At 57.3% G+C, this 26,778-nt stretch overlaps 1 protein-coding gene across 2 annotated transcripts in view; it reads right to left on the bottom strand.

The window, feature by feature from the left end:
- AP3B2 (adaptor related protein complex 3 subunit beta 2) overlaps window positions 1–26,778 on the bottom strand; it is a 64,499-nt gene that overhangs the window by 10,818 nt on the left and 26,903 nt on the right. Inside the window, exons 4-23 of one of the 2 annotated variants that reach the window (XM_074965931.1) lie at window positions 26,559–26,654; window positions 24,004–24,164; window positions 18,839–18,905; window positions 18,170–18,352; window positions 17,148–17,324; window positions 16,263–16,360; window positions 15,732–15,786; window positions 15,330–15,401; window positions 14,879–14,941; window positions 13,414–13,546; window positions 12,818–12,927; window positions 11,708–11,884; window positions 10,830–10,929; window positions 10,531–10,649; window positions 9,430–9,541; window positions 8,406–8,586; window positions 7,672–7,858; window positions 6,238–6,313; window positions 1,315–1,421; window positions 203–434 (exon numbers count right to left, since the gene is read on the bottom strand). In XM_074965931.1, coding sequence (XP_074822032.1) covers window positions 203–434; window positions 1,315–1,421; window positions 6,238–6,313; window positions 7,672–7,858; window positions 8,406–8,586; window positions 9,430–9,541; window positions 10,531–10,649; window positions 10,830–10,929; window positions 11,708–11,884; window positions 12,818–12,927; window positions 13,414–13,546; window positions 14,879–14,941; window positions 15,330–15,401; window positions 15,732–15,786; window positions 16,263–16,360; window positions 17,148–17,324; window positions 18,170–18,352; window positions 18,839–18,905; window positions 24,004–24,164; window positions 26,559–26,654 — 2,506 coding nt within the window. Of the gene's footprint in view, window positions 1–202; window positions 435–1,314; window positions 1,422–6,237; window positions 6,314–7,671; window positions 7,859–8,405; window positions 8,587–9,429; window positions 9,542–10,530; window positions 10,650–10,829; window positions 11,017–11,707; window positions 11,885–12,817; window positions 12,928–13,413; window positions 13,547–14,878; window positions 14,942–15,329; window positions 15,402–15,731; window positions 15,787–16,262; window positions 16,361–17,147; window positions 17,325–18,169; window positions 18,353–18,838; window positions 18,906–24,003; window positions 24,165–26,558; window positions 26,655–26,778 lie in introns of both variants that reach the window. The other variant, XM_074965930.1, reaches the window with a different exon arrangement.

Raw genomic sequence — 26,778 nt, 5'->3', positions numbered from 1 at the left:
GGCCACCTGGGCTCCCGCTGGTCAGTGTGAAGCCCGCGTCCTGCAAAGCCCAGAACGTGCACCACACCAGGGAGCCTCACTCAGTGGGCAGAGCCAGGCTTCACCACCGACTCGCTGCGTGAGCACCCCTGGCTGCAGCCCTGAGAGAGTGAGCCTGCCTTTGGGAGCCCCGTCATCCCAGCCCAAGGCCAGCTGGCTTTACCGATCTCCTGGAACTCCTGGATTCGCATCCCGGACAGCAGCTTGGGCTCGCTGACCCGCAGGTTCTTCACCTCCGACTCCGTATTGTTGGAGAACAGGATCTGCACGGCCACCATGTGGGGGTCGGGGGGGAAGGGCTGCCGGTTGAAGTAGTACTCCACCGAGAGCCCCTCGCCCGCCATGCGGTGCAGCAGCTCGTAGGTCTTCACAGTGCTGAACGCTGGGCTGAGCATCTGGGTGGAGGGAAAAAGGCCGTTGGCACATGCCACGGGCGAGACGCAGGCTGGGGAGCAGCGATGAGCCGATCCCTGTGCTCTGAGGCAGGGGAAGTGAAGGAATCACTTCAGGAGCCGGTCCTACCTCCATCGCTACCTGCAGATGCCTGAGGCCCTGGGCTGGGGGAGCAGGACTCTGGATGGTTGGCTGGGCTTGCAAGTTCTTCCCCCTCTTGAGCCGTGGCGCTGGAACAGTTGTTGGAGTGGGGGTGCTGAGCTGCACCCCTCTTACCTCTGTCCACGCCCCTCACCGCCCCCTAGAGCTGGGGCTGGGAGCAGGGCCATGGCTCTGGGAGGGGGGGACGCGGACAGGGCTAAGGTGGTGGAGGCCAGGGCCACAGCTAGGGGCGGGTGCGGAGCCCTGGGTGCGGGGCTGGCGGCCGGGACCCTGGAGCCAGCAGTGGAGCCCTGGGAGGCAGGGGCCGAGCGGGAGCCTGGGCTGGCAGCAGAGCCCCCAGGCACAGGACTGGCAGCCGAGTGGCAGCGAGGGCCAGCAGCGGGGCAGGCAGCCAGGACTCTGGGCAGCAGGGGAGCAGGGCCAGTGGCCAGGAAGCCGAACGCAAAACCTGGGGGTGCTGCAGCACCCCCACACTCCTACTTCCCATGCCTATGCTCTTGGGGTGGCCTAGTTCTCCTGAAGGGACCCCAGGGCCTACCTGCTGCCCCATCACTAACTCCCAGTCCCCCTCAAGTGGGGGCGCAGCGGGGGAATCCCCCGGCAGAGTGCAGTGCAGGGGAGACCTCACTGCGGCTTTCTAGGCCTCCTTACGCGGCGCTCTGGAAGGAGGGATCCAGCGACAGGGCCGCCGTCCCAGCATGAAGAACCAGGGTCACTCACAGTAGGAACCAGCGAGGTGTCGGTCAGCGTGAGTCCCTCCAGGTCAGTCACCAGGCTGCTGGAGACGATAGCAGGGGAGGAGGCTGGCTGCGGTGGAGCGGGGGTGACTGCAAGGCAGAGACAAGTGGGGAACAAAGGGTTAAGAACCAGTGGTAGCCAGGACTGTCGAAAGCCCAGCCCAGCAGAACCAGACAAGTGGGGGCGGGAAGGGTGTCATGGGTTATGAGTCTCCTGACGCCTGGGGTTTGTTCTCCCATCCCGTCAGTGTTGGGGGTGGAGGGGATTGTGCAGGTATGGCCCAGAGCCTGGGGGGGACATGACCCCACCCTCAGTGGCTTGGAAAGCGGGACACCCAGGAACGCCCAGCAGAGCCCTCTGCTGCCCCCGTTAGCAGCCCGGTTGGGCTGGCAGCCCCCTGATGAGACTGCAGGAAGTAGCAGGGAGTCTGGGAACCGCTGGGCATGGGGGTGGGGCACTGCCCTGGATACAGACTATGAAACTGACAACCAGCTGCAGAGCAGAGCTGAGCGTGGTGCCCCCTCGGGCAGGTCTCATCCAGGCCCAAGCCCAGCCCCAGGGGCGCTGCTCGCTCTGCTGCTTCCCAGAGCCTTTGGTTTTGCTTTAAGCCACCTCAGTGGTGCTGAAAGGTGCCAGGCCCAGCCCAGCAGCCACAGCACAGTAGGTGGCAAGGCTAGTGCCCACTGAACCACCCAGCCCTGCCTTGGATGGGGCGCTAGGACTGAGAGGGCAGCTCCGTCTCCAGGTAGCGCTCGCTCCTCAGCCCTGCTCCCTTGCCCAACAACGGAGTTAGAGGCCAGCTGGGAGAGTGGTTTTGTGACGGGAACACAGAGAGGGCGGAGACCCAATTCACCACCCCATTGAGAGTGAGGGTGGCTCTGTGGGTGAAGCTCTAGCAGGGGAAGCAAGAGACCTGGGCTCTATTCCCAGCTCTGCTGGTGACCATGGGCAAATCAGGTTTTCCTCAGTGCCTCTGTTTCCCCATCAGTTCAATGGGGCACTTTTCATCCAAGCACTTAACAAAGGTGATCGGTAGCATCACCCCCATTTTACAGATGGGAAAACTGAGGCACAGAGCGAAGAGACTGTCCAAGGTCACCCAGCAAAGCAGTGTAGAACCAGGACTAGAACCCAGGCCTAGCCACTAGGCAATGCTGCCTGTAGGCCTCCCTGGGGGATTGGGGAAGGATTTATTAGTATTTGTAACGTGCTTTGAGATTCTTGGCCAGAGAGAAGCAGGGGATCGTTAATTCGAACTGGCTGAAAACTTTCCACTGAAATAATTTTTTTTGACAGAAAACAGCTTTTTCTTTGGTGACAGAACCAGATATTTTCACACACAAAAAATCCATTTCCATCAGAAACTGTAGGGTTTTGTCACAAACCCTAAACAACTTAATGTGTCAGTTTTTGGCAACCAATTTTTTTTTGTTTTTACACAGAAATTTCAATTCTCAGCAACCAAAACACAAAAAAATTGTTCAGGTTTTGGTCAATTTAGAGTAAATCCAAACCAAAAATTATTTGTGCCAACATTTTTCATAGATCAGAATCACAGTCATTTAGTTGTACTCCGGTAGCCTGGGAGTGCTAGGTGCTGCACAAACACAGAACCAAAAGCTGGCCCCTGGCCCACAGGACTGCAATGTCAGAGTCTTTAGCTTATTAGTCAGACTTTCCACAGGCCGCTCTCCATCACCCTGGACACCCAGGGACAAACCCAACCTGACCTACGTGGGCCAACACCACACAGCACAATTATGGGGCCGGGGTAGACTCTTGTGCTATTTATGTGGGATGGGCTCACTCATCTTAGAACGTGGCTCTTTTCTCCTTAACTAGAGAACGGTTTCCCAAGGTCCTGGAGGGTGAATTCCCATGGGGGAGTTTCTCTCCTGCCTGGATCCCAGGTGCCCACTCAAAAACTGAGAGAAAGGAAGGTGGGAACTAGGGACACTAGGTGAAATTCCCTCCCTGTACAGAGGGCTGGGCAAGGCCTAGGCACCTGAAGAAGAACACGCTCCCAGCATCTGTAGCCGTGAAATGTCAAGGCTCCCTCAGCACCATGGACAGATCACACAGCTATGAAGAACCAATCAGCAGGCAGCTCGTGAGCCCAGTGGGCAGGATATCAGAACTATGTTCATAAGCACTCCCTCCCCGTGCAATGACATGGGCGCTACCCCTTTAGAGCATGCAAAGGTCCCAGAGTGCTTTGCAGGCAATGATGATTAGGCCAGGGCCAGGGAGACATTAGTTACATCTCGCAGTGGACTAAGAAGAGCGGACGTCTATTACCAGCTCAGCCACTGGCCTGCTGGGCAACCTTGGGAAGTCACTTCCCTGACCTGTGCCTCAGTTTCCCCATCTGTAAAAGGGGATAATGATACTGCCCTCCTCTGTGAAGCCCTTTGCGATCTAGGGATGGAAAGTGCTGTATTAGGATGAAGGGTTACTACATCAACTACTACATTACAACAACAACTGGTTGCACTCTAAGTCATAAGGACAGGCAGAAATTGGAACCCAGGAGTCCTGGCTCCCTGTCCCTCTCTAACCACTAGACTATGCTACTACAAAATCTAGTCATACTCATCCAGCCTCTTCTGGTCTCCTTCCCTGGGGCTCACTCTGTCACCAAACGCAGGACCCCACAACAGAGCCAAGCTGCTCCACAGCCTCTAGGGCACCCCTCAGAGTCTTGTCTCAGCCTCCAACTTCCCCACACGGAGCTCAGGCTGTTCCTGAAGGGGGTTGCCTCATCCTTTGCTCATTCCTTCCCCGAGAAGCCACATTTCCCAGGACATCTGCTCTTAAAGGGTTCTTGGGCCATAAGGGACACCTGGGGTCCTGTGCACACATTGAGTGTGACACTGCCCCCGTCCTCAAAGTCTGTCCCAAGGAGAGTCTCTGTGTCTTTGCTGCACACCCCTCTCCCCAGCATGGGAGTGAGAACAGACTAACCCACTGCAGTGGTGGCATTAGGCACATTCCCCCTTTGCAGTCCCAGAGGGCTCCCTGAAAGATAGATTTGGCCCACAATGGCCTTCTATTTGGCTCATTGGGCATCAGATGTTCCCCCTGGCTCCCTGCTGGGGGCTCCGCTGTAAGGATGGCCCCGCTGCCTGGCTCCAACTCTGCCTAGGGCCAGCTGGAGCCACATAGCAGCAGAAACCCCAATGGAGAGCAGGAAGGAACAGTTGATGCCTGGCGGGCCAAACGGAAGGCCTTTGCCAGCAACTCCAGTCCCTGTGCTCCCCTGCAGTGCCAGGTGGCCCCTTTCCCTCCCCTGCAGAGCATCCTCCAGGTTGCCACGTGCCAGTGCCAGGCCTCGGTGAGGGGTGCTCAGAGGTGGGTCAGTGCAGGGATGCTACAGCCTAGGAGCAGGCAGGGGAGCACAGGGAGGACACAGAGGTGGAGCCAGACCTGAGTAGCAGGACCTCCTGGACAGCAGAACCCCCAGCTGGGAGCAGGAGCCAGGCACAGGCAGGAGGAGGTGGGGATAGGACAGGCTCTGGGGGGAGCTACCTCCTGTGTCCCCCACTGTCCCCATCTTCCTCCCAGATAGGGCCCCCAGAATTGAGCTTTTCAGGGAGCCCTGTCAAGTTATTGACTTGAACTGGGACCATATAGAACATGGTTGCAACCAAGGTCCTGTAGTGGCACCAAATCTTGTATAAAGGGGGTCAAATAAGGTGTCCCAGACAAGGTTATGGTTTGCTGGTTATGATTATGCTGTCTACGTGTGTGTATCATTTTTGTAGTTATGAATATTGGCTCTATACTGTCTGTAGTTCAAACTTGTGCTATGCTTCTGGGTGACACCCCAGACAAGTTGGTGTCAGCTCTGCCTAGCCTGCTTGATGGCCCATTAAGGACCATCAGCTATACAACTGACCCACTGAGAGAAGGCAGACATGCCTTGGGACTCAGCAAGGTATGCAGGGACATGCCTATGGACCGAACTCTGAGGTTTTTCCAGGCCATGTGATGGATGGCTTGTCTTTGGGACAAAGAAAGAAAGACCACTTGGCAAGAGAACATAAAAAGCTGCTGCAGCTCCTCCATCTTGTCTTGAATCCTGCTTCTTACCTCTGGAGGGACTTTGCTACACTGAAGCCTTGAACCAAGGACTGAAGGACCCATCCCAGCTGTGGACGTACTCCAGAGACTTGATTTGAACCTGCAGTTTATTCTATCACTGCTGCAAGCCTGAACCAAGAACTTTGCCATGACCGTGTGTAATCGATTCCATTTAACCAATTCTAGCTCTCATCTGTATCTTTTTCCTTTTATGAATAAACCTTTAGATTCTAAAGGATTGGCAACAGCGTGATTTGTGGGTAAGATCTGTTTTGTATATTGACCTGGGTCTGGGGCTTGGTCCTTTGGGATCGAGAGAACCTCTTTTCTTTTCCTGGGGTATTGGTTTTCATAACCATCTGTCCCCATAACAAGTGGCACTGGTGGTGATACTGGGAAACTGGAGTGTCTAAGGGAATTGCTTGTGTGACTTGTGGTTAGCCAGTGGGGTGAAACCAAGGTCCTCTATGTCTGGCTGGTTTGGTTTGCCTTGGTGTGCACAGAAACCCCAGCCTTGGGCTGTAACTGCCCTGCTTTAAGCAGTTTGTCCTGAATTGGCACTCTCAGTTGGGTCCCACCAGAACCAGCATCATTACAGGCCCCCATGGGACAAATGCCACCACTGACTCCCATGAGAGCCAGGCAGCAGGCAGGCAGGGAAGCTACAGTTCCAAACAGGGAGGAGGAGAAATGGTAGCAAAGCAGAGGAGACATGGGGAGATGGAGGAAAGGTGTCAAGAGAAGTCTCCCTGACTCTCTCCCCAGCCCCAGCCCTCCAGCCCATAGTGCAGTGGGGATGAGCCATGGGGCAGCGACACTCACAGTCATCCAGGTCCAGCAAGGAGATCTCCTTGGTCCCTTTCCTGGCGTCCTTTGGAGTTGGTTTGCTGCTGAGAGGCTGCAAGAGAGGACAGAGCTGGGGCAGTATGATTGTCAGCAGGCGGGGTGCGGGCAGAGGGCTGGGAAAGGAGCACAGGGCCCTGAGAGGCCCAGCCAGTGGTGAGCTGGAGCCAGTTCGCACCGCTTTGCTAGAACCGGTTGTTAAATTTAGAAGCCCTTTTAGAACCGGTTGTCCAACAACCGGTTCTAAAAGGGCTTCTAAATTTAACCAGCCAAAAGTGGCACCTTAGGCACCGACTCCATGGGTGTTCCAGCCTTGGAGCACCCAAAGGGAAAATATGGTGGGTGCAGATGGTAGCTCCCCGCCCCACCCCCGGCCCCAGCTCGCCTCCGCCTCCTCCCTGCTCTGCTTCGTCGCCGCCCCCAGGCTTCCCGCAAATCAGCTGTTTGCGCGGGAAGCTGGGGGGGGCTGAGAAGCAAGCGGCGGCTTCCTGCTCAGGCCCAGGGAGGCGGAGGCGAGCCGGGGGTGGGGGGTGAGGAGGGCTGCCTGCGTGGCAGCAGGTAACCTGGGGGGGGCGCGCAGGGGAACCGCTCCCCGCCCCTGCTCACCTCTGCCACCCTCAGCCTGAGCGGGAAGCCGTCGCCTGCTTCTCAGCCCTCCCAGGCTTCCCGCCGAACAGCTGATTCGCGGGAAGCTGGGGCGGGGGGGGGGGGGGCGCAGCAGAGGTGAGGTGATCTGGAGCCGGGTGTGGAGCGGGGAGCTGCCGGTGCATGCTCTGCACCCACCAAATTTTGCCAGTGGGTGCTCCAGCCCCGGAGCACCTAGGGAGTCGGCGCCTAAGGCACCACTTTTGATGTGATCAGTGGGGGAGCGGCTGCTTCCCCTGCTCCCCACTAGCTACGCTCCCCTGCCCCTAGGAGCCAGAGGGACCTGCCAGACGCTTCCTGGGAGCTGCCCCAGGTAAGCACATCTGGGACTCCCCACCTTGCCCCCTGGCAGGTCCCTCTGGCTCTTAGGGGCGGGGCGGGGTGGGTACCCACTACGGTGGCCCACGAGACCCTCCTGCCCAGTTCTGGGGGCAGTCAGGGGACAGGGGTGGATGGGGCAGGGGTCCTGGGGGGGCCTCAAGGAACGTGGGGGGGGTTGGATGGGGCAGGAGTCCTGAGGGGCGGAGGTGGGCAACGACCCCCTCGTGGGGTGAGGAGGGAACGCGTTGTTAAGATTTTGGCAGCTCATCACTGGGCCCAGCTCAGCACTGGCACGGGGAGCCCTTGGTGCAGGATGCTCAGAGAGGGGCAGGAGCTGAGTCCCATCCCAGTGCATGGGAGCCCCGGCCCACCTCTGCAGGGCAGATGGGTGGTGCCAGGGCTCAGCGGCAGCAAGCCCCTCCCTGGACGCCCAGCCCGTCCCCTCACCTTGGTTCTCCTCTTGCTCTCCGGCTCTGACTGGGATTCCTCTGCCTCGGAGACTGAGTCCGACTCGGATGAGCTGCTCTCCGAGACGCTGCCCTCCTCCCAAGAGGACTCGGAACCCCCTTTCCCTTCGTGCTGCGGCTTCTTCTTCTTCCCCTTCTTCCCCTGCTCCTCCTCCTCGCTGGGGTCGCTGCGGGAAGGAGAGGGTCAGGCACAGGGCACCACCACACCTCGCATGCCCCTCGAACAGGAGGACTGTCAGGGGGCGCCTGCTACCAGTGGCTAATTTATATACTTTGATATCATGGGATAAGAGCCACGGCTGGGGATCACGCGTCTGAGCTAGGCTCACTCTCTCCGGCAGATTTATCTGGCAGGACAATCACATTGTGCCAATGTTGGGGTGATGTCACCCCAAGCTGTGACACACCCTGGGTGGCTGATACCCTCCCCACCTACCCCACCCCCAGCACTCCTGAACTGTCCCCTGCTGGTTGAGTGACTGACATCCCCCCCACCAACACTCCTGCATATCCCCCTGCTGGCACTGGAGTAGCTGGGCCCAGCCTTTCAGCCTGGGATCGCTGCCTGGCACATGGGCAAAGGTGCTGGGTGTTAAAGGCATTAGAAACAGACATGGTGGGATGGGCTGTAGTCCCCCCATATCCCCGGGGGTGTTCCTCAGTCCCTATCCGGTGGCACCTCCTGCCCCGTCTCCCCTCCACAACCTGTGATACCTCCCGGCGCTCTCCAGGCAGGCTTTCCGGGGCCCTTCCTTTCCCTTCTTTTTCTTCTTCTTCTTCTCCTCCTCCTCCTCCGACTGGTCTCCACTCTCCTCGCCCCGGCTTCCCGAGTCAGAGCCGCTCTCACTGCTGCTGCTGCTGCTCTCACTCTCCAACTCGCTGACCGATTCCGGTTCTGGGAGAGAGAGAGAAAATCTCAGGGTTCACAGCCCTTGCCATGGCACCGTCTGCAAGGCCGGCTCACCCACTGGCTCCATGCCAACAACTGCCCCGCCCAGCCCGCCGCTGGCTGCTACGCCACACTGCCATCCCATGCACTTGATCCTTCCCTCCAGGGCCCTTACACTGCCATGGTCGCTGGGCCGGGGTTTCCCCAGCTGGTGTGCTGGGGAGCGGGCAGGAAGGGAGTCATCATGTCATTCCCATACATGCACAGAGATGCGCCCTGTCCCGTGTGGGCGATGCTGGCTGTGCCCGCTCCCCATGAATAGCCAGGAGACAGGGGTGGATGGGCCCTTCAGACAACACATTGTGTCCTGGGCCTTTCCCAGGGAGGAAGGGCTCCTGAGCAAGGGTCAGTCCAATTCTTGGACCCTGAATGCTCCTAGGCATTGAGTGAGAAGGGCTCTGTAGCCCCTGTCATCTGGGTGCTGGCCAAGGGCTCACAGCCCTTTCCAGTCAGGCCGCTGGCAGCCCAGCCTGGGCCAGCAGGGAAGGTGGGGGATGCACAGCGGAGAATCTTTGGAAGGGCTGGCCCTTTGCCTTTCAGACACATCTTATCCACCCCCACCCAGGGGTGCTGCAGATGCTTCCCCCATCAGGAATATGACAGAGCCCACAGCTCACAACACTAGCAGATGGGAGCAGATTGCACTGCCATCCCCATGCAGCAGGCGCCAGCGCTCAGCACTGCACAGGTAGGTAATGCAGGAGCCTGCTGCCCTCTGGCCGTGGGAACACTGTCAGGGCCAGGCAGTGCCACCCTGCTGCCCGGCACGGAGACGGCCAGGTCCCTCACCGCTGTCTGCTGATTCTGTGGGCCCGGACTCTCCCTCCGAATCCGAGTAGAATGGCTTCTCCACCTTCTCTTTCCTCTTCTCCCGGCTGGTGCACTTGGTCCATTCCGGAACCTGCACGGGAGCAGAAAAGGAGGTGAGGCACGTGCCAGCCGTGGGGAGGACCATGCCAATCCCCTGTGAACCTCCCACAGCAGAGAGCTGACCCAAGGAGAGGTGATCGCAGAGGCCAGGCCCTTCCAAAGGGATTCTGCAGTGATGGACAGGCTGATTCCCAAGAAAATGTCCCTAGGGTCAGTACCATGGGGACTCTGTCCTGGAGGGAGCGTGGAGACCACACAGCGATGCACGGACCATGCTCCCATCCCTCTTCTCAGCACCCTCATGGCATGAAGCTGGCCAGCCTTCTCCTTGACAGGTGGATCACCCAGCAGCGAGCGATGGGGGCAGATCCAGAGACAGGCATGGCAGGGCTCTGGCTGGGGGCTACGTTACTGAACAGGTGTGTGCTTGTGCACGTGCAACGCACGCTCAGCCTGGCTCAAGTTTAGCCCTGAGAGATTAAAAGGAGTTTAATCTACACACGCGTTTGTGCGGAGGATGGGGATGTGGGTCTGTCTTTTACTCTCTGCTGAGATGTCAGATCCTTTTTGTGTGTTATAGAAAAAAGCCAACACATGCGCGCACACACAATTCCCAAGTGCTGGAGGTTAAAAGCAAGAGAGAGGGGAAAGGCACCATAACAAACACACACGAGCCACCTCTCTGAGCTCTCCCAGCAACCCGATGTGGCTTTCAATGGGGAAGGCGGTTTCTTCCTGCAAACGAGGGAGATTGCTGTCACAGGAGCAGAGCGACGCTGCAGGGCGTCAGCCCCAGCCCCTCCACTCCGTACCCCACTCCTCCTGCCCTAAGCATCAGGACAGGAACCACCCATGTCTCTGGACACCTGGGAGCTTCAGCAGCTGCCCGGAGCTTCGCACCAGAGCCCAGGGTCCCCTGAGACCAAGGCTGCGAGTAGTGCAGTGAGCACCCATTCCCCGGGATCACACAAATGGAGCACAACACGAGGCCCCATTCCCAGAGCCCGGCTATCATCATACCTCCACATTGCGCACGGATGGGTCGGGGGCCTCGTCCGGCCAGTCGGGGAGCTCCTGGTAGCCCACTGCCTTGGCATTGAGGAGGTGTGAGAGCGAGCCAAGCTGGAAATGGTCCCGATCTGCAGCAGAAAGGGACAGTTCAGAGCACAGCCCTCCTGGCCCCACTCCCCACCCTAGGGGCTTCCAGCCTCACAGCCCAGCAGGCCCCATGTTCGACATCACCCAGCCCTTACTGGGAGGAACTGGCTCCCCTCTCATAGCCAGACTGGGACCCCAGGGTCCAGTGCACTTTGCCATACCTTTGAAGGAAGACTCCAAGATGGGGGCGGGCTTCTGCGCCAGGAAGAGCTTCTTGGCGTATTTGTTAAGGGCCCCGCTCTTCTCGGTGGGCACGATGAGCTGGCGGATGAAGCGGGCCCGGTCCCGGATGTCATAGTTCTGGTCGTACTTGGCCAGGTTCAGCACATACTGGGTCAGCAGCTTGCTCTATGGCGACACTTGGCAGCTGGGACTTTACAGGGCTACCGCGCTGAGCAGACCCTTTCCCCACCCCACAGATGGGGAAACAGAGGCACAGGGAGGGGAAGGGACTTGCCCAAGGGCACCCACCCCAGCTCTGCTGATTCCCTGAGCCCAGCCCAAACATCACCCACTGGGCAGGGCAACCCTAAGTGCAGGGACTGTGGGCCCAATCCAGCAAGGTGCTGAGTGCCCTCCACATCCCCCAGCTTCAGCTGGCACAGAGCTACTTGCAGGATTGGGCCCACGGGTTGCAGGCTCAGCTGGCCGGCCAGGCTGTTTCAGACGGAAGTGTCCCGGTCCTCACACAGCACCCCACTGTCTGGCAGGGGCCAAGACACTTGGAGACAGCTGCACCCCTATCCCAGAGCGTCCAGCACTGTCACTGTGGGGACTGGCCAGCTAGGTGGCCCTGCAGTGTGGGGTGGAGTCAGGTACAGCTGCGATGGTCGCAGTTTCCTTGCAGCGGTTGGGGGAAGCCACTGCAGGGGGCACAGGCTCAGCCAGCCCTGCACTAACTGCGTGTGCAATGCCCGCTTTGCACAGAGCCTGCCGGGGCACAGCCAGCCGCGTGGTGAGAGCAGGGTCTTGGAGCCAGTCTGGAAAGCTGCCGATGCTGCCACTCGCTCCCTGTCCCGCCCACCCAGATGGTGCTTACCTGCTTAGAGTTGGTCAGGTAGAGCTTGGCTGCCAGGTTGATGACCTGCAGCTTGACGATGTCCTCCTCGCCGGTGAAGGACTTGGCCATCTTGCGGAGCACGTCAGGCGCGATCTTGGGCACGTGCTCGCAGTACTCGCCAATCAGCCAGAGGATGCTGGCCCGGGCCATGGGCACCTGCAGACAGGCACATGGCAGTGCCCCAGCTCTGCCAAAATCCCTTGCACCCAGCCAGGGCAAGCTCCAGAGGGACGGGCTGGGGCCAGGAGCGTCACCCAGAGCCGGTGCAAGTGCAGTACAGTCCACGGGAGACCTGCCCACACCCTGCAGCCACTATGCTCTGGAGTCCCTAGGCCAGGATTTGCTGGTCCTGCCCAGTGCCCCCACTGCTCTCCAGTCCCATCAACCCAGCCAGTTCCTTCTCCCAGTCAGGGCCCAGCTGCTGCATTGCCTAGCACATCCAGGATCCTTTGCACTGGGGCACCCAGCACAGGGAATTCTGGGACCCAAGCACAGAGACCCTGGGGGGATGGGGACAGGGCAGAGAGGTCTGAGAGGGCAAGATGGCCCCACTCCATTCCAGCGATGTCCCCCTGAGGTTGCGTCCTAGGTGGGTGCCTGCCCGTGCCCATCTGGGGAAGCACAGCGGCAGGCCTGCACAGTGCTGCCCCTTCCAGGACACACACAGCTGGGAGCCTGGCAATGCCCACCCACTGCACCAGCCACACCAGGGAGCAAGCAGGTCCTGCTGGGGCTGAGCTGGCAGTTAGAAAAGCTCGGCCAGCCCCTCCCGTTGGGAGGCCTGACTCCAGGAGGCCTCATGGGGCAAGCGCTGGCACAGGAGTCCCAGCCCTGGTGGCACAGGGGATTCGAACTCAGGGCCTTGCAGAAGCAGGGGACCCAGACACGGAGTGCAGCACCCCTTGGGGAGAAAGGGGGCAACAGGCGGCAGCACTTCCACAGGGAGGGCAGCTTAGGACACCAAGGACCCTCCTGAACTAACCCTTACTCCTCCCTGTGAGCACAGCCCCCTCCACACTCGCCCCCATACAGCTGGAGCCCCCAACCCCTCTGACGGTGGGAACAGCTGGGCCCCGAGCCCAGATGTACCTGGATGTTGTCGGTGAGCTTGGCCATGTGCTTGATGATCTCGCTGTGCTGAGAGGGCTGCATCTGCAGCAGCTTCTTAATGACGACCACGGACTCAGCCACCACCAGCTCTGCGGGCAACAGAGATCCCCACCCGCCAATGAGAGCAGAGACGTCTCCGTCCCCCGCACTGCCAGGACTCAGCCACGGCCAGCTCTGGGGTGAGAGGTTCCTCTCCCCACCCTGCTGAGGCTGTGCAGGATGTCAGTGGGTGAGGGGCCTCAGCCAGGGGCGTGCTACCGAACACTGGGATGCTGACAACATGCAGCTGTGGAAATTTGCTCAGACAGTTAACTCCCAGAAGAACGTCCCAGCACAGGGCGCCCCTTCCGCCAGCTCTCCCCAGCCCATGGCCTCCTCACACCCAGTCGGATCGTCCCGGGCTGGTGACGGGAAGGTCCGAGACACAGGAGGAGCAGGTAGCTCCTCCCAGGCTGTGAATGGTTCTGACTATCACTCATTGCTGGATCTTCCACTGCAAGCTCTGAAAAGCACTATCTCCCATAGGAAGTCCCTGGACAGCTCCCCCTAGCCCCTCTCTGCCCCCAGGCTCTCACCATCCCTGTTGGAGAGAAGCTGAACAAGGCCGTTCAGGCAGGTGTCTCGGACCTTCCCGATGTTTGTGGCACAGCGCCCGATGGCCTGGATGGTGGCAGCTACAAAGTCCTTGTCCATGCTCCGGATGTAGGTCTGTGGGACAAGAGGCGTGGCAGCTTTCCCGGCATGCACCGGGAGTCAGGACACCATGCTGGAGCAGCCCCATCTGAGAGCTGATGGCGTGGCCTCAGACGACATGCAGGGTGGCTCCCAGCAGCTGCACTTGCTCAGGGTTCCTAGCAGCTGCTGTAGTGAAGGTCACAAGGCTGTCTGTAATGCCCGGTTCTCCCCTAGTCCCCTTGTTTGGGAACAGGCCCTGGCAGGGCTGGACGTTTCTCATTTCCACCCCATTTTAGGGAAGTAGTCATTTACTTATATTCCAGTAGCACGTAGAGGCCCCAATGAGGATCGGTCCCACTGTGTGGGCATGTACAGACACCTCAGCCCCTGCCCCAAGGAGTCTACATGAGACCCAATACACATGCTTTCCCCCACATGTATTGCAGAACAACCTGGCTTCTTCCTCCAGGGCTGCAGTTCCACGCCCATTCTCCAAACCCAGTGAGGAGCAGGGGCTGGGCCAAGGCCAGGGTAAAAACAAAAAGGGGTTTTGCTAATAAAGTGGGAAGGGTTTGGGCCCCCAGAAACCTACACCCAGAGTCTTGGTGTTTAACTATGAAACAGCCACCGCCAAGCACAACAGAGCCAGTCGACTCCAGGACCACGTAGGGCTGGCCACAAATTTTCCATCAAAACTATCTCTACTTTTCATGAAAAATGTAGATTTTTTCATTGAATAACCAAACAGCTGAAAACCAAAGTATCTGGATTGCACTAAGCTGTCATGGAGCCTCTTGGGAACTGTAAGGCCAGGCTCCCCAGCCATCTCCCATGATGCATGCAGGAACGCCCACCATTGGAGTGCATCCTGGGAGATGTAGTCTCACCAGGGAGACCAGCCCATGGAGGAGAATGGGAGCATGAACAGCCGAACTACAACTCCCATGAGGCACCACGGCAGCATTCCCAAATTGAAACATTCCATTTTCCATTTCTTTCCCCCACCCAAAAGCCCATTTTCTACCCAACTCTGGCAATAGGGACAGCTCCCAATGGCAGGTGGAGATGAGATTGTGAGAGTGAGTCTGCAGGGCAGCAGCATTGAAAGCCCTGAGCTCTCAGGAGAAGCACCGGTCTCCCCTCTCTCTATAGTGGGCAGTCGCCACAGCAGGTAGCTCCTCCCAGGCTGTGAATGGTTCTTTTCTTGCTCATGGCTGAGGGGGGTAGCAATTGAGGTGAGCTCACACTGCACCCAAAGCCCCTCTCTTTTACCCCCTTGCTGACAGCATCACCCCTGAAATGCTTCCAGCTCTGTCCCACGCCGCCCCCACCCGGCTCTTCCCGCCAGCCCCCTGCCCTGAGTACCTGGAACTCCCGCAGGATGGTGGAGATGTTGGTTTCGTTAGCGAGATTGGTGAGAACTTCCAGCTGAAGGAGCGGGAGAGAGAGCAGCACAAGAGCGTGCACGTGAGAGAGAGATGGAAAGATTTACCCCCACGTGCCTAGAGACAGAGGTACCTCCAAGGATCCTGCATGCGGGGAGAGTGAGAGGAGCCAGACTCCGGGCGCAGCAGACTGTGCATGTCCAGGCTCGGGGAGAAGGTGTCACATGGCCGCATGGAACTCCCCGTGGGGTCCAGAGGATCAGACGGTGTTGAGAAGGGAAGGCAGTGCCTACAAGCTCCCAGGGATGGTGGGGGCAGATCACCTATGGCAGGGGAGTTTGGGTAGCTCGGTGCCCAGGCTATGTCCAGGAGGCATGTAGGGGATGCCGCGCTGTGAGCATGCATCAGGCCGTCCTGCGCATTTGACTCACCTTGAGGATCTTAATCTGGGTAGGGTCTGTGGATCTGATGTAGAAGCTCTTCAGATATGGCTCGAACATCCCCTGCATGGACAAAGCAGCTTTAGCAGCAGCCCAGTTACCCTGTTGGGTGCCAGCTGGGGACAGGGCAACGGGCCAAGTGCATGATGGGGGATTTCTCTGCAGCATCTAGCACTGGCCCCTATTGGAGACAGGCTGCTGGTCTGTCCCCCATGGCAGGAGGTGGGGGACTGGGCTGATCTGACATCCCAGAGTCCCCGCATACGGCCCAGGAATGGGTCAGACCCAAGCCCCAGGCTTGGGGGAGCTCAGCCCCAAATGCCCCATGCTGCAGCCTCGCCCCAGCCTCTAGAAAGAAGGGTGATTTCTCAAGTACAGGGAACCGGGACTCACCCGCCGCTTAATGGACATCGTGGCCACGTTCTGCAGCACCACCCACTGTACCTCACTACCGGGAGAGAAAGAGATCCATCAGCTGGCCCCGGAGAAGCGAGGCAGCAAGGAGAATCCATGCAACAGGCTGCTCTTACAGAATTCCTCCATTTGACCCAATCTGGGTCAAATTCCGCCCCAGGACTGAAATAACAAGCCCCAGCTTCATATTCTGCCCCGAGATGTTTTAGGGGTTTCTCCCTCCAGGACCTCACTGGTTCCATCTCAGAAACTTTCATACTCCCGAGATGGAGCCAATAGGAACCACCTGGTCTGGCTGCCAGGGTGAGTCATCAGAAGAGCTGTGCAGCTCTGTGCAGGGCCCGAGCCCTGACAGCCTGTGACACAGACTTCAGCCTCTTTGGAACAAGTCATGGAAGAAAGTTCAGGTGGTTGCTTGAGAGAAAGAAAGTGGGGTGTGGGGAGGGGGGGGTGAGCAGAAGACAGAAGGAGAAAAGGGAGAAAGGAGGAGAAGCTGCAGCAGTTGCAGACCTGTGGCTCCTCAGGAGACGCACCAGTGCCTTGGCAATGACCCCGACCTCGGCCTTGGGTGCCAGGTGGAAGTACAGCTGAGCTACGGCCATCACCACCTGTGTGGGAGCGGGAGGAGAGAGACAGGAGGCCATGGGAGGGTGCCGAGCAATGGGCCAGCCACTACAGGCTGAGTGCTGCCCAGGGCTGGGTTGAAAGCACCTGACTGCAGAGACAGGCATCCCGTTTTCTGTGTACTGCCCCGTCACATGTCGGGTTTCCCTGGGGCAGCAGCCAGTGCAGGGCAGCCAGTGGGAGAGTGCCGCTCCCAGCGAGACCCCTGTCAATGGCCAGCTGGGCAGAGCGCTGGAGCTCTGGCGGTGTCAGGCCAAGGGGCCTGCTGAGCTTGGGGCCTATGCGTCCCTGTTCAGATGCAGAGCGAGTCAAGGGGAACATGCTCCTGCAGGGACACAGTGCATTGTGTCTCCTTCCTTGGGGAGCCCCACGCGCTGGCAAACCCGCCTGTCACTCCTCAGGCACGAGGGGAAGTGTCACACCGATGGGATCCTGGACGCAGGGCAGTGGAGGGGCTCACCATGTCATTGCAGCTCTGTGGCAGGAGGGTGTGGGGCTCACCACGGTGTTGCGGCTCTGTGGCAGGGTGGGAGGAGAAGGGCTGGGGAGGGCATAGGGCTCACATGGCGTTGCTGCTCCTGTGGGGGGCAGGGAGAGGGGCTCACTGCGGCATTGTGGCTCGGGGGGCAGGGCGAAGGAGAGAAGCGAGGGGCTCACTGTGGTGTTGCAGCTCTGTGGCGGGGGGCAGGGTGAGGGGGGGCATGTAGCTCACTGGGGGGTTGCGGCTCTGTGGGGGGGGGGCAGGGCGAGGCAGGGGGCCATGTAGCTCACTGCAGCATTGCGGCTCTGCAGCAGGGGCTTTGTGTTGCGCAGCAGCAGCCGGTGGTCAGGGTCCATCACATAGGGCTTGCGCTTCACCAGAGAGGCTGCGTCCGGCTTGTCGTCCTTGGAGTCCTCCTCATCGGAGCCGTAGAAGGCCTTCTCCGGGTTCTCCTCCAGCAGGGACTCCTGCCAGGCACAGTTGGGGTGGGGGAGGAAGGGGGGCGGGGATGTAGCACTAACTCCTGCTCAGCAGCCCCCTCAGCCAGGCAGAGCTCCAAGACCAGTAAACCCACCCCAGAGAGACACTAACTAGGAGCTGCTACAAGTCAGGCTTTTCCTCTCAGGCCCCACTGGCAGCCACTCGGACTAGCCTCCCCGCCAACCCCAGAGCAGCGACAAGACCCTGAGGGGTCCCTGCATCGGTGAGGACAAGGTGGGGAGGGGAATCAGGGCCAGCCTGTGCGAGCCCCAGGACAGCTTCATGGGGGTTGTTTCATGATCCAGAGGGGACACAGATCCAGAGGGGAGTGGTAATCACCCAGGCTGACCTCCTGCATAGCACAGTCTGGAGACCCACATCCAGGGATTCTGCACAGTTTGTGGCTGAACTAGAATGGAGCTTTGGAAAAACACCGTCTCCGTGTACAGTCTCCGTGGGATGCAGGATCCCCTCCCTAGCTCACGTGCTCCAGCGTGTGCCTTGTTTCTAGTCCAAGCTAAGGGGGGATGCTGCGTTGCCACCACACAACAGCACCATATGGCGCACCACCAAGGAGCCACAGCCCCAGGGGCTCGTGGACATCCTGAGCCAGACGCTGCCTGGTCACCTCAGACTGAGCATCGCTGCTTCAGGTCCCGTGGCTCTGAGAGGGGCAGTGCAGCCATGTGTGTCAGGGCTGGGAGGCCTGGCACTAGCACAGAGACGCTGTAGGCCCCTGAGTCAGTCTTTTCCCTCTCAGCGCTCTGTTCCGGTATGAACTCCCCTCCCTGCCTCGCTGGGGTCATGTGTCCCCTGCCCTGGTCTGACTCACGTTCTGGTTGGGGCTGAGGAACTGGGTGCGCGCGTAGCGGGTCAGCATGTTGATGATCACCACTTGGCCCCACTCCTCCACGTCGATCAGCAGGTTGCACAGCTTCCGGTAGTTCTTGTGGATCAGGTCGATGCGCTCGGGGCAAACCTCCTCGAAGGCCATCACCACGCTGCCCGCCACCAGCTGGGACAGAGGGGAGAGAGCAGTAGCAAGGTGGGCAGGGCAGGAGGGAGAGTGATGTGATTTGCACTGTGGGGTGCTATTCACACTTCCCACCGACTGGAGCAGTTTCTGGGTCTCTCCCCAGGGAGCTCTGGGGAGGGCTCCATCTCAGCCCTGACATGGAGGGACAGCCCCAGGGCAGCGTTTCTATCAGGACTCTGCTCTGAAGGCACTGCCAGTAGGGCACATAGGTAGGAGACTGGGATCAGCCAACAGGAAAGCAGGGTCAGTGAGGTTACAGTTTAATAGCACCCCCTATTCCAGGGTGACAAGACGCTGGCCCTTTAAGAATCCAGCTCCCCGGTTATCTTCCTGGGAGCCCTGGAGTTGTACATTTGATGGGCCTTTGCCTGAAATTTGGGAAGGGGATCCTTTAATAATACAGTGCCCCGCTGCCCCCACCCCACGGGGTTAATGTGGCTACCCCGGAACACCACTCCCACTCACCGTGGTCTTATCTGCCAGCAGCTTCTCAATCACTTCGATCAGCTGGTCCTTCTGATCTGAATCCAAGCTGCAAGTGAGAGTCAGAAAGGGGTGATGCTACCAGCAGGGGGAGGGGAGAGGTACTGGGAGAGCCCTATCCCCCGCCCCACTGAGCGAAAGGGGAGACAAGTGAAGCAGGCAGGACTGTGGTGCATTGGAAGAGAATGAGGCAGGATCCGCTGTGCTGCCCCCCACAGATCTTTGCAGCTCTGCAACAGCGCAGCTAGGCCCCAGATCCCCCTGCTGCTAGCCCATGAGCTAAGGAGAATCTCCATCAGTTATTAGCAGTGTTGGGCCAATGATCCATAGCTGAGCAGTCCCAATTCCATCCCCTCTCACAGAAGCAGTAAATAGACGGCTTTTGAGCTTCCCTGCAGAGCAAACAGCTTGATCCCAATTAGAGAGGGGTCCCTATGAAGCGTTTGGCTGCTGGTCTCATTTCTCCCTCCTCTAGGTATCAGCTGAAAACATCCACTCAGTGTGCAGCAGCAGTCAAAAAAGCAGAGAGAATGTTGGGAATCAATAAGAAAGGGATAGATAATAAGACAGAAAATATCATATTGCCTCTATATAAATCCATGGTACGCCCACATCTTGGTACGTACAGATGTGGTTGCCCCATCTCAAAAAAGATATATTGGAATTGGAAAAGGTTCAGAAAAGGGCAACAAAAATGTTTAGGCATATGGAACATCTTCTGTATGAGGAGCGATTAATAAGACTGAGACTTTTCAGCTTGGAAAAGAGACGACTAATGGGGGACATGATAGAGGTCTATAAAATCATGACTGGTGTGGAGAAAGTGAATAAGGACGTGTTATTTATGCCGTCTCATAACACAAGAACTAGGGGTCACTAAACGAAATTAATAGGCATCAGGATGTTGTGAAGGCCAAGACACTAACAGGGATGCCTATTAATTTCGTTTGGTGAAGTAATGAACTAGATAAATCCACGGAGGATAGGTCCATCCATGGCTATTAGCGAGGATGGGCAGGGATGGTGTCCCTAGCCTCTGTTTGCCAGAAGCTGGGAATGAGTGACGGGATGGATCACTTGATGATTACCTGTTCTGTTCATTCCCTCTGGGGCACGTGGCATTGGCCACTGTCAGAAGACAAGATACTGGGCTAGATGGACCTTTGGTCTGACCCTGTTTGGCCATTCTTATTTTCTTAGCTAATGCAGTTCGGTTCCTTCTAACAATAGCTAAAGGTTAAATATTTAACACGGGAGATGCAGGCACACAATCACTCAGTGATTTTCACACCAGGTTCAGTGAATGTTCATTCACTGTTCATTCTGGGTCACTCCTGCTTTATCCCTTCCATTCCTCTGCCTCTGACCCACATGCACCTTCTTGTCTGGAGTTTAGGACAGCACCAGACACTCTGTCACCTTTCTGCAGCAGTCTATCCTACTGTACAGTCATGTCCTGCCCACCTCTGATTCATTACGCCCTGTATTGATCCATGCTGCGAGGCCACATGTGCTTTCTGGGTCCATTCATTCTATGGACTATGAAGGAGCCAATAGCCTGGGGCAGGCCTGAGTGCTGGGCTTTGACAAGGAAATGTCCAGTAAACAAAATCCAACAGCCAAATTCTGGGCTGTTACACCATGAACAAGGGGGCAAAAACACCCAGAATTCAGCCCAAGGATTCCTGGTCTATATCACACACACTGTCTCAGTGGCTAAAACAAACAGAATTAAAAAAAAAATTCAAATTGACTTTTCACTCTTATTCTGCCCGTTTATTTGCTTCTGCTGTTTTACTCTCTGCTGGAGGAACAAAAACAGACCGTAGCCAGTTTCTTGCTAGTTTAACCCCCACGGGTTTGCTTATGCCAGCACAAGGCCGCAAAGTTTACAAAAACAGTCCTGGGAGTGCTTCTAGATCCATGGATTGGAAGGCCAGACTGCATTAGGATTGGCTAGGCCAAGCTCCTGCATCACAGGAGCCAGAGAATCTCACCCTGCACTAAGCCCAGAGTCTGTGGTTGAATCAGAATGTATCTTTAGGGTTTAGATCCAAGCCAAAAACCAAGAAATAGCGCAAACCTGATCTCCTTGAAAAATATTTTTTTTTAAGAAATCTATCCAAACATTCCTATTAAATAGGAGGGTTTGTAAAACTTTAAACAAATCCCTACACGCTCAAAGCCCTACATCTTGGCCATCAGTAGCCCAATAGTGGCTCTTCCAGACGTTTTCCATGCCAGCCATGTATCAGTAGGATCCAGATGGCTTGTCAGTTACTGTAGCTGCATTATCTAGGCAGTCAGTGCTTGACCTGGCAAACAGAAGCATTTGGCTGCTGGTCTCGTTTCCAGTTACTGTTCATTTCCTTGTTGCTGTTGGTGTGATGGGAGAAACGTCTCACCCACAGCCCCTCCTGGTGCCCGTGGTTCCTGCCCATGGTGCTAGGGGGAGCAGTTCATGAGGGTTTTTTTTTGTGTGTGTGTGTGTGGGGGGGGTCAGTAGGATGCCCTGCTGCATCTCTGTATTGGCATTGAGCAGCAGGGGAGAGGAGCTCCTGGGCTCGCACGTCTGGGTCCCCAAAGAGAGAACAGGGAGTCTGACCCCCAAAGAATAGGCAATTGAATCTACTGGTTGTATACCAAGCTCTTGTGTATTAATATATGTCAAGTAGGGTCTTTTCTGAAAGCTGGTAATGCTCAGTAGGAGATCCGTATGCAGGTTCTGGCTGTGAATGTAGGCAGGGCTGTATGTGTAGAATACTGTACTTGTAACCAGGGTGCTAGGGCAGCATCTCCTCACAGCAGAGTGGAGATGCAATAGGGCAGGGAGGCGCGCCTCCCAAGCTAGCTGTTCACACAAAACTAACTCCGCACCAGCTCCGACGACGAGTTCTGGGTGGCTCAAAAACTTGTCTCTCTCCCCAACAGCAGCTGGTCCAAGAACAGATATTGCCTCACCCACTGTGTCTGCACGCACGTAGCATCCTACGACCGAGGGAAAGACAACGGCTTTACAACTTTAAAGTGAATAGAAAGCCATTGAAACTGAGAAGAAAACCCAAGTCTTGGAACACTAAGGCAGGAGAGTTTCCCCTCTTTGTATAACCATGAATGACCATAGTCTGAGAGAAAGGAAACCCTGTTAAGAGGGAAGGGGGTTGAAGTGAAGGGCCAGCATCTAAGCGGGGTGTTGTCCACGGAACACAGGATCCCCGACAGGGGGCATGTGGGGAGACTGTTCAGAGGCAATAGGTAGTGGTATTAGAGAAGGGAAGTTAGCTCCTAGAGAAGTGTACAGACAGGGCCGTGCCTTTATGTTTATTTTCTGTGTAACTCGGCTGTTTGCTTCCTGACTATTCCATCTTTGAATCTATGATTTTTCTATTAAACAAACTTCTTGTTAATCTATGCCCCATGCAGGTCTCCGGTGGGCACCCTGTTTGTGGCAAAGTGAGCTGATAACCGGGGGGCAGGTTTCACCCCTGCAGGGGTGCTGAGCCAGAGAGGAAAGTCCCGGTGTCTGGCACTTAAGAACTCAGGCAGATGGATCTGGGGAGAGTCAGGACCAGAAGGGCTTGTTGGGGTCACCCTGCCAGGAGTAACTAGGCTGATGGAAGCCAGGGTGAGACCTTTATGCTGGCAGGCTGGCTACTGGGCTCAGAACTCTGAGTCATAGCAGCCCAGCATTAAGGCATCCGAAGTCACAAGGCAGGCGGTGACAGAACCCCATACTGGTCTGGGTGATCCCCAAAACGTCACATTCCTCCATGCACATTCCAGAATTCTGATCCCGTGCAATCTGACCAAATCACAAGAGGCCCCAGGGCACCATCACCCTGTGTCCCATGCCTTCCTCCATAAAAAGTGTGTGGCTGGGATTTGGTGGTGTGAGGCCCCGCTGTGCACCGGTGTAAATGACGGCCCAAGGTGCAATGTGTGGGCAAAGTGAGGCCAGCATGTATTTAGAATCGTAGAATATCAGGATTGGAAGGGACCTCAGGAGGTCATCTAGTCCAACCCCCTGCTCAAAGCAGGACTGATCCCCAATCAAATCATCCCAGCCAGGGCTTTGTCAAGCCTGACCGTAAAAACTTCTAAGGAAGGAGATTCCACCACCTCCCTAGGTAACGCATTCCAGTGTTTCACCACCCTCCTAGTGAAAAAGTTTTTCCTAATATCCAACCTAAATCTCCCCCACTGCAACTTGAGACCATTATTCCTTGTCCTGTCATCCGCTACCACTGAGAATAGTCTAGATCCATCCTCTTTGGAACCACCTTTCAGGTAGTTGAAAGCAGTTATCAAATCTCCCCTCATTCTTCTCTTCTGTAGACTAAACAATCCCAGTTCCCTCAGCCTCTCCTCGTAAGTCATGTGTTCCAGTCCCCTAATCATTTTTGTTGCCCTCCGCTGGACTCTCTCCAATTTTTCCACATCCTTCTTGTAGTGTGGGGACCAAAACTGGACACAGTACTCCAGATGAGGCCTCACCAATGTCGAATAGAGGGGAACGATCACGTCCCTCGATCTGCTGGCAATGCCCCTACTTATACATCCCAAAATGCCATTGGCCTTCTTGGCTACAAGAGCACACTGCTGACTCATATCCAGCTTCTCGTCCACTGTAACCCCTAGGTCCTTTTCTGCAGAACTACTGCCTAGCCATTCGGTTCCTAGTCTGTAGAGGTGCATTGGATTCTTCCGTCATAAGTGCAGGACTCTGCACTTGTCCTTGTTGAACCTCATCAGATTTCTTTTGGCCCAATCCTCCAATTTGTCTAGGTCCCTCTGTATCCTATCTCTACCCTCCTCCCAGTTTAGTGTCGTCTGCAAACTTGCTGAGGGTGCAATCCACACCATCCTCCAGATCATTAATAAAGATATTGAACAAAACCAGCCCCAGGACCGACCCTTGGGGCACTCCGCTTGATACTGGCTGCCAACTAGACATGGAGCTATTGATCACTACCCGTTGAGCCCGACAATCTAGCCAATTTTGTACCCACCTTATAGTGCATTCATTCAGCCCATACGTCTTTAACTTGCTGACAAGAATACTGTGGGAGACAGTGTCAAAAGCTTTGCTATTTCAGGAGGGGGGGCGGTGTGTGAAGGGTGGGGACACAGCCCATTGTCCCAGTTACCTGTACAGTTTGGGGATGGCGTGAGCAGCCGTCTTGCGCACGTATGGAGACATGTCTGACGCCGCCTCCTTGATGGCCAGCATCATGATGGGCACTATAATGGGCACCCGGATGCTGGAGAGAACCCGCAGGGCGCTGGCCCGGATCAGCTGGTTGGGATCCTGCAGTGGGGGGACACAGAGACAGCTCCAGGAAGGCTTCACAGCAGATCGCTCTTCCTGACACAGTTAGGGCAGGGTGAGGGCCCAGCAGCACCCAGGGCTGCCAGAGGGAATCCAGGGGCTTGCTTGGCACTGCACTGAGCACTTGGAAGTTGATTCTCTGTGAGGCAAGGCTCTCGCTCCTTAACACAGATCTGCAATCCCTCTGGCCAGTGCCCACTTCGGATCCCCGGCCTGGCTCCTGGGTCGGGCTGGGGAATTTAGCTGGAGTTGTGGGTGCTGCTCAGCACCTCCAGGAACCAGACCCCCAGGATTATGGTGGCCCCATGGGGTGGGGAGAAGTAAATGGCTGGGGGTCCCTGCAGCAGTCTGAGCAGTGGGGCACAAGGGCTCCATAGCAGATCTGCTAGGGACACAAACCCAGCATTGGCTCTTTCGACATCACCCCATTCTCTAAGCCCTGCCCTATCCCATGGGAGCCCCAGGCCTCCCAGTGCCAGAAGCTGGGCCTTCCCCATAGCTTCTCAGAGGCAGGGGTTCCAGTAGGGCCCCCCACCCACATAGGGCTTTATACCAGGACCCTTTGGGGAAGGTGTGAGCAGCTGGGAGGGGGAGGGAGCGAGCACATTCAACCTATGCAACCCACTGCTTTGGCTCTGCCTCCAGCCTGCTTCCCCCGGCTAGATCACAGCCTCACACCTGTCGCAGAGCCCAATAACCCCACATGCCGAGCTCTGCCCACTGCCTGGAAAGGCCCGGCTGGAGTGCAGCAACCTCTCTGTCAGCGGCCCCTTTGAGTTTTTCTACCCACTAGTCCCCAGGGTAGCACTGGAGCCCTGGATCCACATGGCAAAAGCACACACCATCCACAGCAGGACCAGCACTGGCACCCACCATCAGCTCTCAGGGACTGGACTTCTAAGGGCCTGTGCCAGCTGACTCGGGCTTGGGCTAAGGGCTGTTTATGGGGTGGAGGTGTTCGGGCTCTGGGACCCTCCCACCTTGCAGGGTCCTAGAGTCTGGGCTCCAGCCTGAGCTTGAGGCAGCTGGCACAGGCCAGCAGCAGGTTTTAATTGCAGTGTAGACACACCCTGAAAGACCCACAGCCCCTCACCATGGGGCCATCTGGTTCCTCCCCTTGTGCCTATCGCTTCATTCTGACCAATCTGCACCTCCAAGAGGAAGCGGAGATGCGGACAGGTACTGCGGGGGCAGTGCTCTCTCCTCCTCCACAGCAGCACCCCTGGGAGCTGGGCACCAGAAGAACACCTGGTATGGAGGGGAGAAAGGCAAGGAATTGCTTCGAACATGCCTGTGCACCAGAACCCAGCACAGCCAGCCATCCCCTGGGGCCAGACTCAGCAAAGCACTTAGGGATTAGGCACTGCCTGGGCTCACTCTGTGGTGCTGTAGTGACATGCAGAGCCCGCGCCAGGCTGTGCCAAGGGCGAAGGGGCAGCAGGTTGTACTGGGGTGGCACTGGGACGGTAACACATGGGCATGGGACGGGCGGGTGCCTGTTAGGGAGGATCCTCAGAGAGAGCGCCCCACTACATCTCTTGTTCTCCGTCAGTACAACTGGGAGAGGCTGGAGTGCAGCTTGGGCGTCAGGAGTCGTGGTCCAATGTCAGCAGGTGGGGCAAGAGCCAGGATTTTCCCCCTGGGAGACCTGTGCCTTACCTCACCTGTAGCAGGTTGAGCTGACAGCCCCTGGGCCTGTATGTGTGGAGCGCATGGATGAGTCCAGACTGCAACACCGTGGGGGTGTCTCATTAGGGACAGAGTCAGGGCTGCTCCCTGGGGCACTGGGTAACCCCAAATGTCAGGGCTGCAGCAGCTGCTGCTCAGTTAGGGCATTGCTAACTTTCCAGCAGAGGCCCCGTTTGGCCTCCCAGCCCGCTCCCTTCCTCACTTCCCCCCTGCCTGCCTGTCTCTCGGGGGGGCTGCGCCGGGGAGATTCCAGAGGGCAACTCTCAGGTCAGCTGGACGATAGGAGCCAGAGAAGCGTGTCCGAGTCTTGCTCTGGGGAGGGCCCCCAGCGCTGGGGAGGGCTTATAGCTACAGGGCCACAGCAGGATGCCCGAGGTGTCTGTTTCTCGACTGCCTTCAGTCTAGGCTTGGGTGTGGGGGGGTGCAGGCGTGTGGGAGCGCAGGCGAGTGGGGGGCGTACAAAAGCCCCTCCATGCAGAGGGCCTGCTCCATGGACACAGGGTTTCCCTGCCCCTGGGCTTTGTAAGCTAAGTCCAAGCAAGACCACCCCAATCCCAGCAGTGAGCACCAGCAGAGCCATCTACTTCTGTCCTTGCTGGAAAACAGGTGGCACCATCCCCCAGCCCACGGTAAGCCCCTGAGGTGCCCACGCTCCAGTCCCCGCCTCCGTCCATGACCCCTGACCTTTAGTCCACGCTGGAAAGTGGAGATGGAGAGCAGGGCCAGGTCCTGCTGTTCTTCCGCGTAGCGGACCAGGTAGACATAAACCAGCTTCTTCACCTGCCAGACACGCGGGCAGAGACCGAACCTTGTCAGCCAGGCTCCAAAACCCCCCACCCTGTCTGCTCCCCACCCCCATGGCTTCCTCCACTGCCACCCGTGCCAGCGAAGAGGGGCAATTGCC

The sequence above is a fragment of the Natator depressus genome, chromosome 10, assembly GCF_965152275.1.
Source record: "Natator depressus isolate rNatDep1 chromosome 10, rNatDep2.hap1, whole genome shotgun sequence".
Lineage (NCBI taxonomy): Eukaryota > Metazoa > Chordata > Testudines > Cheloniidae > Natator > Natator depressus.
Note: the sequence above shows the minus strand (reverse complement) of the source record. Positions and strands in the feature narration are given on the sequence as shown.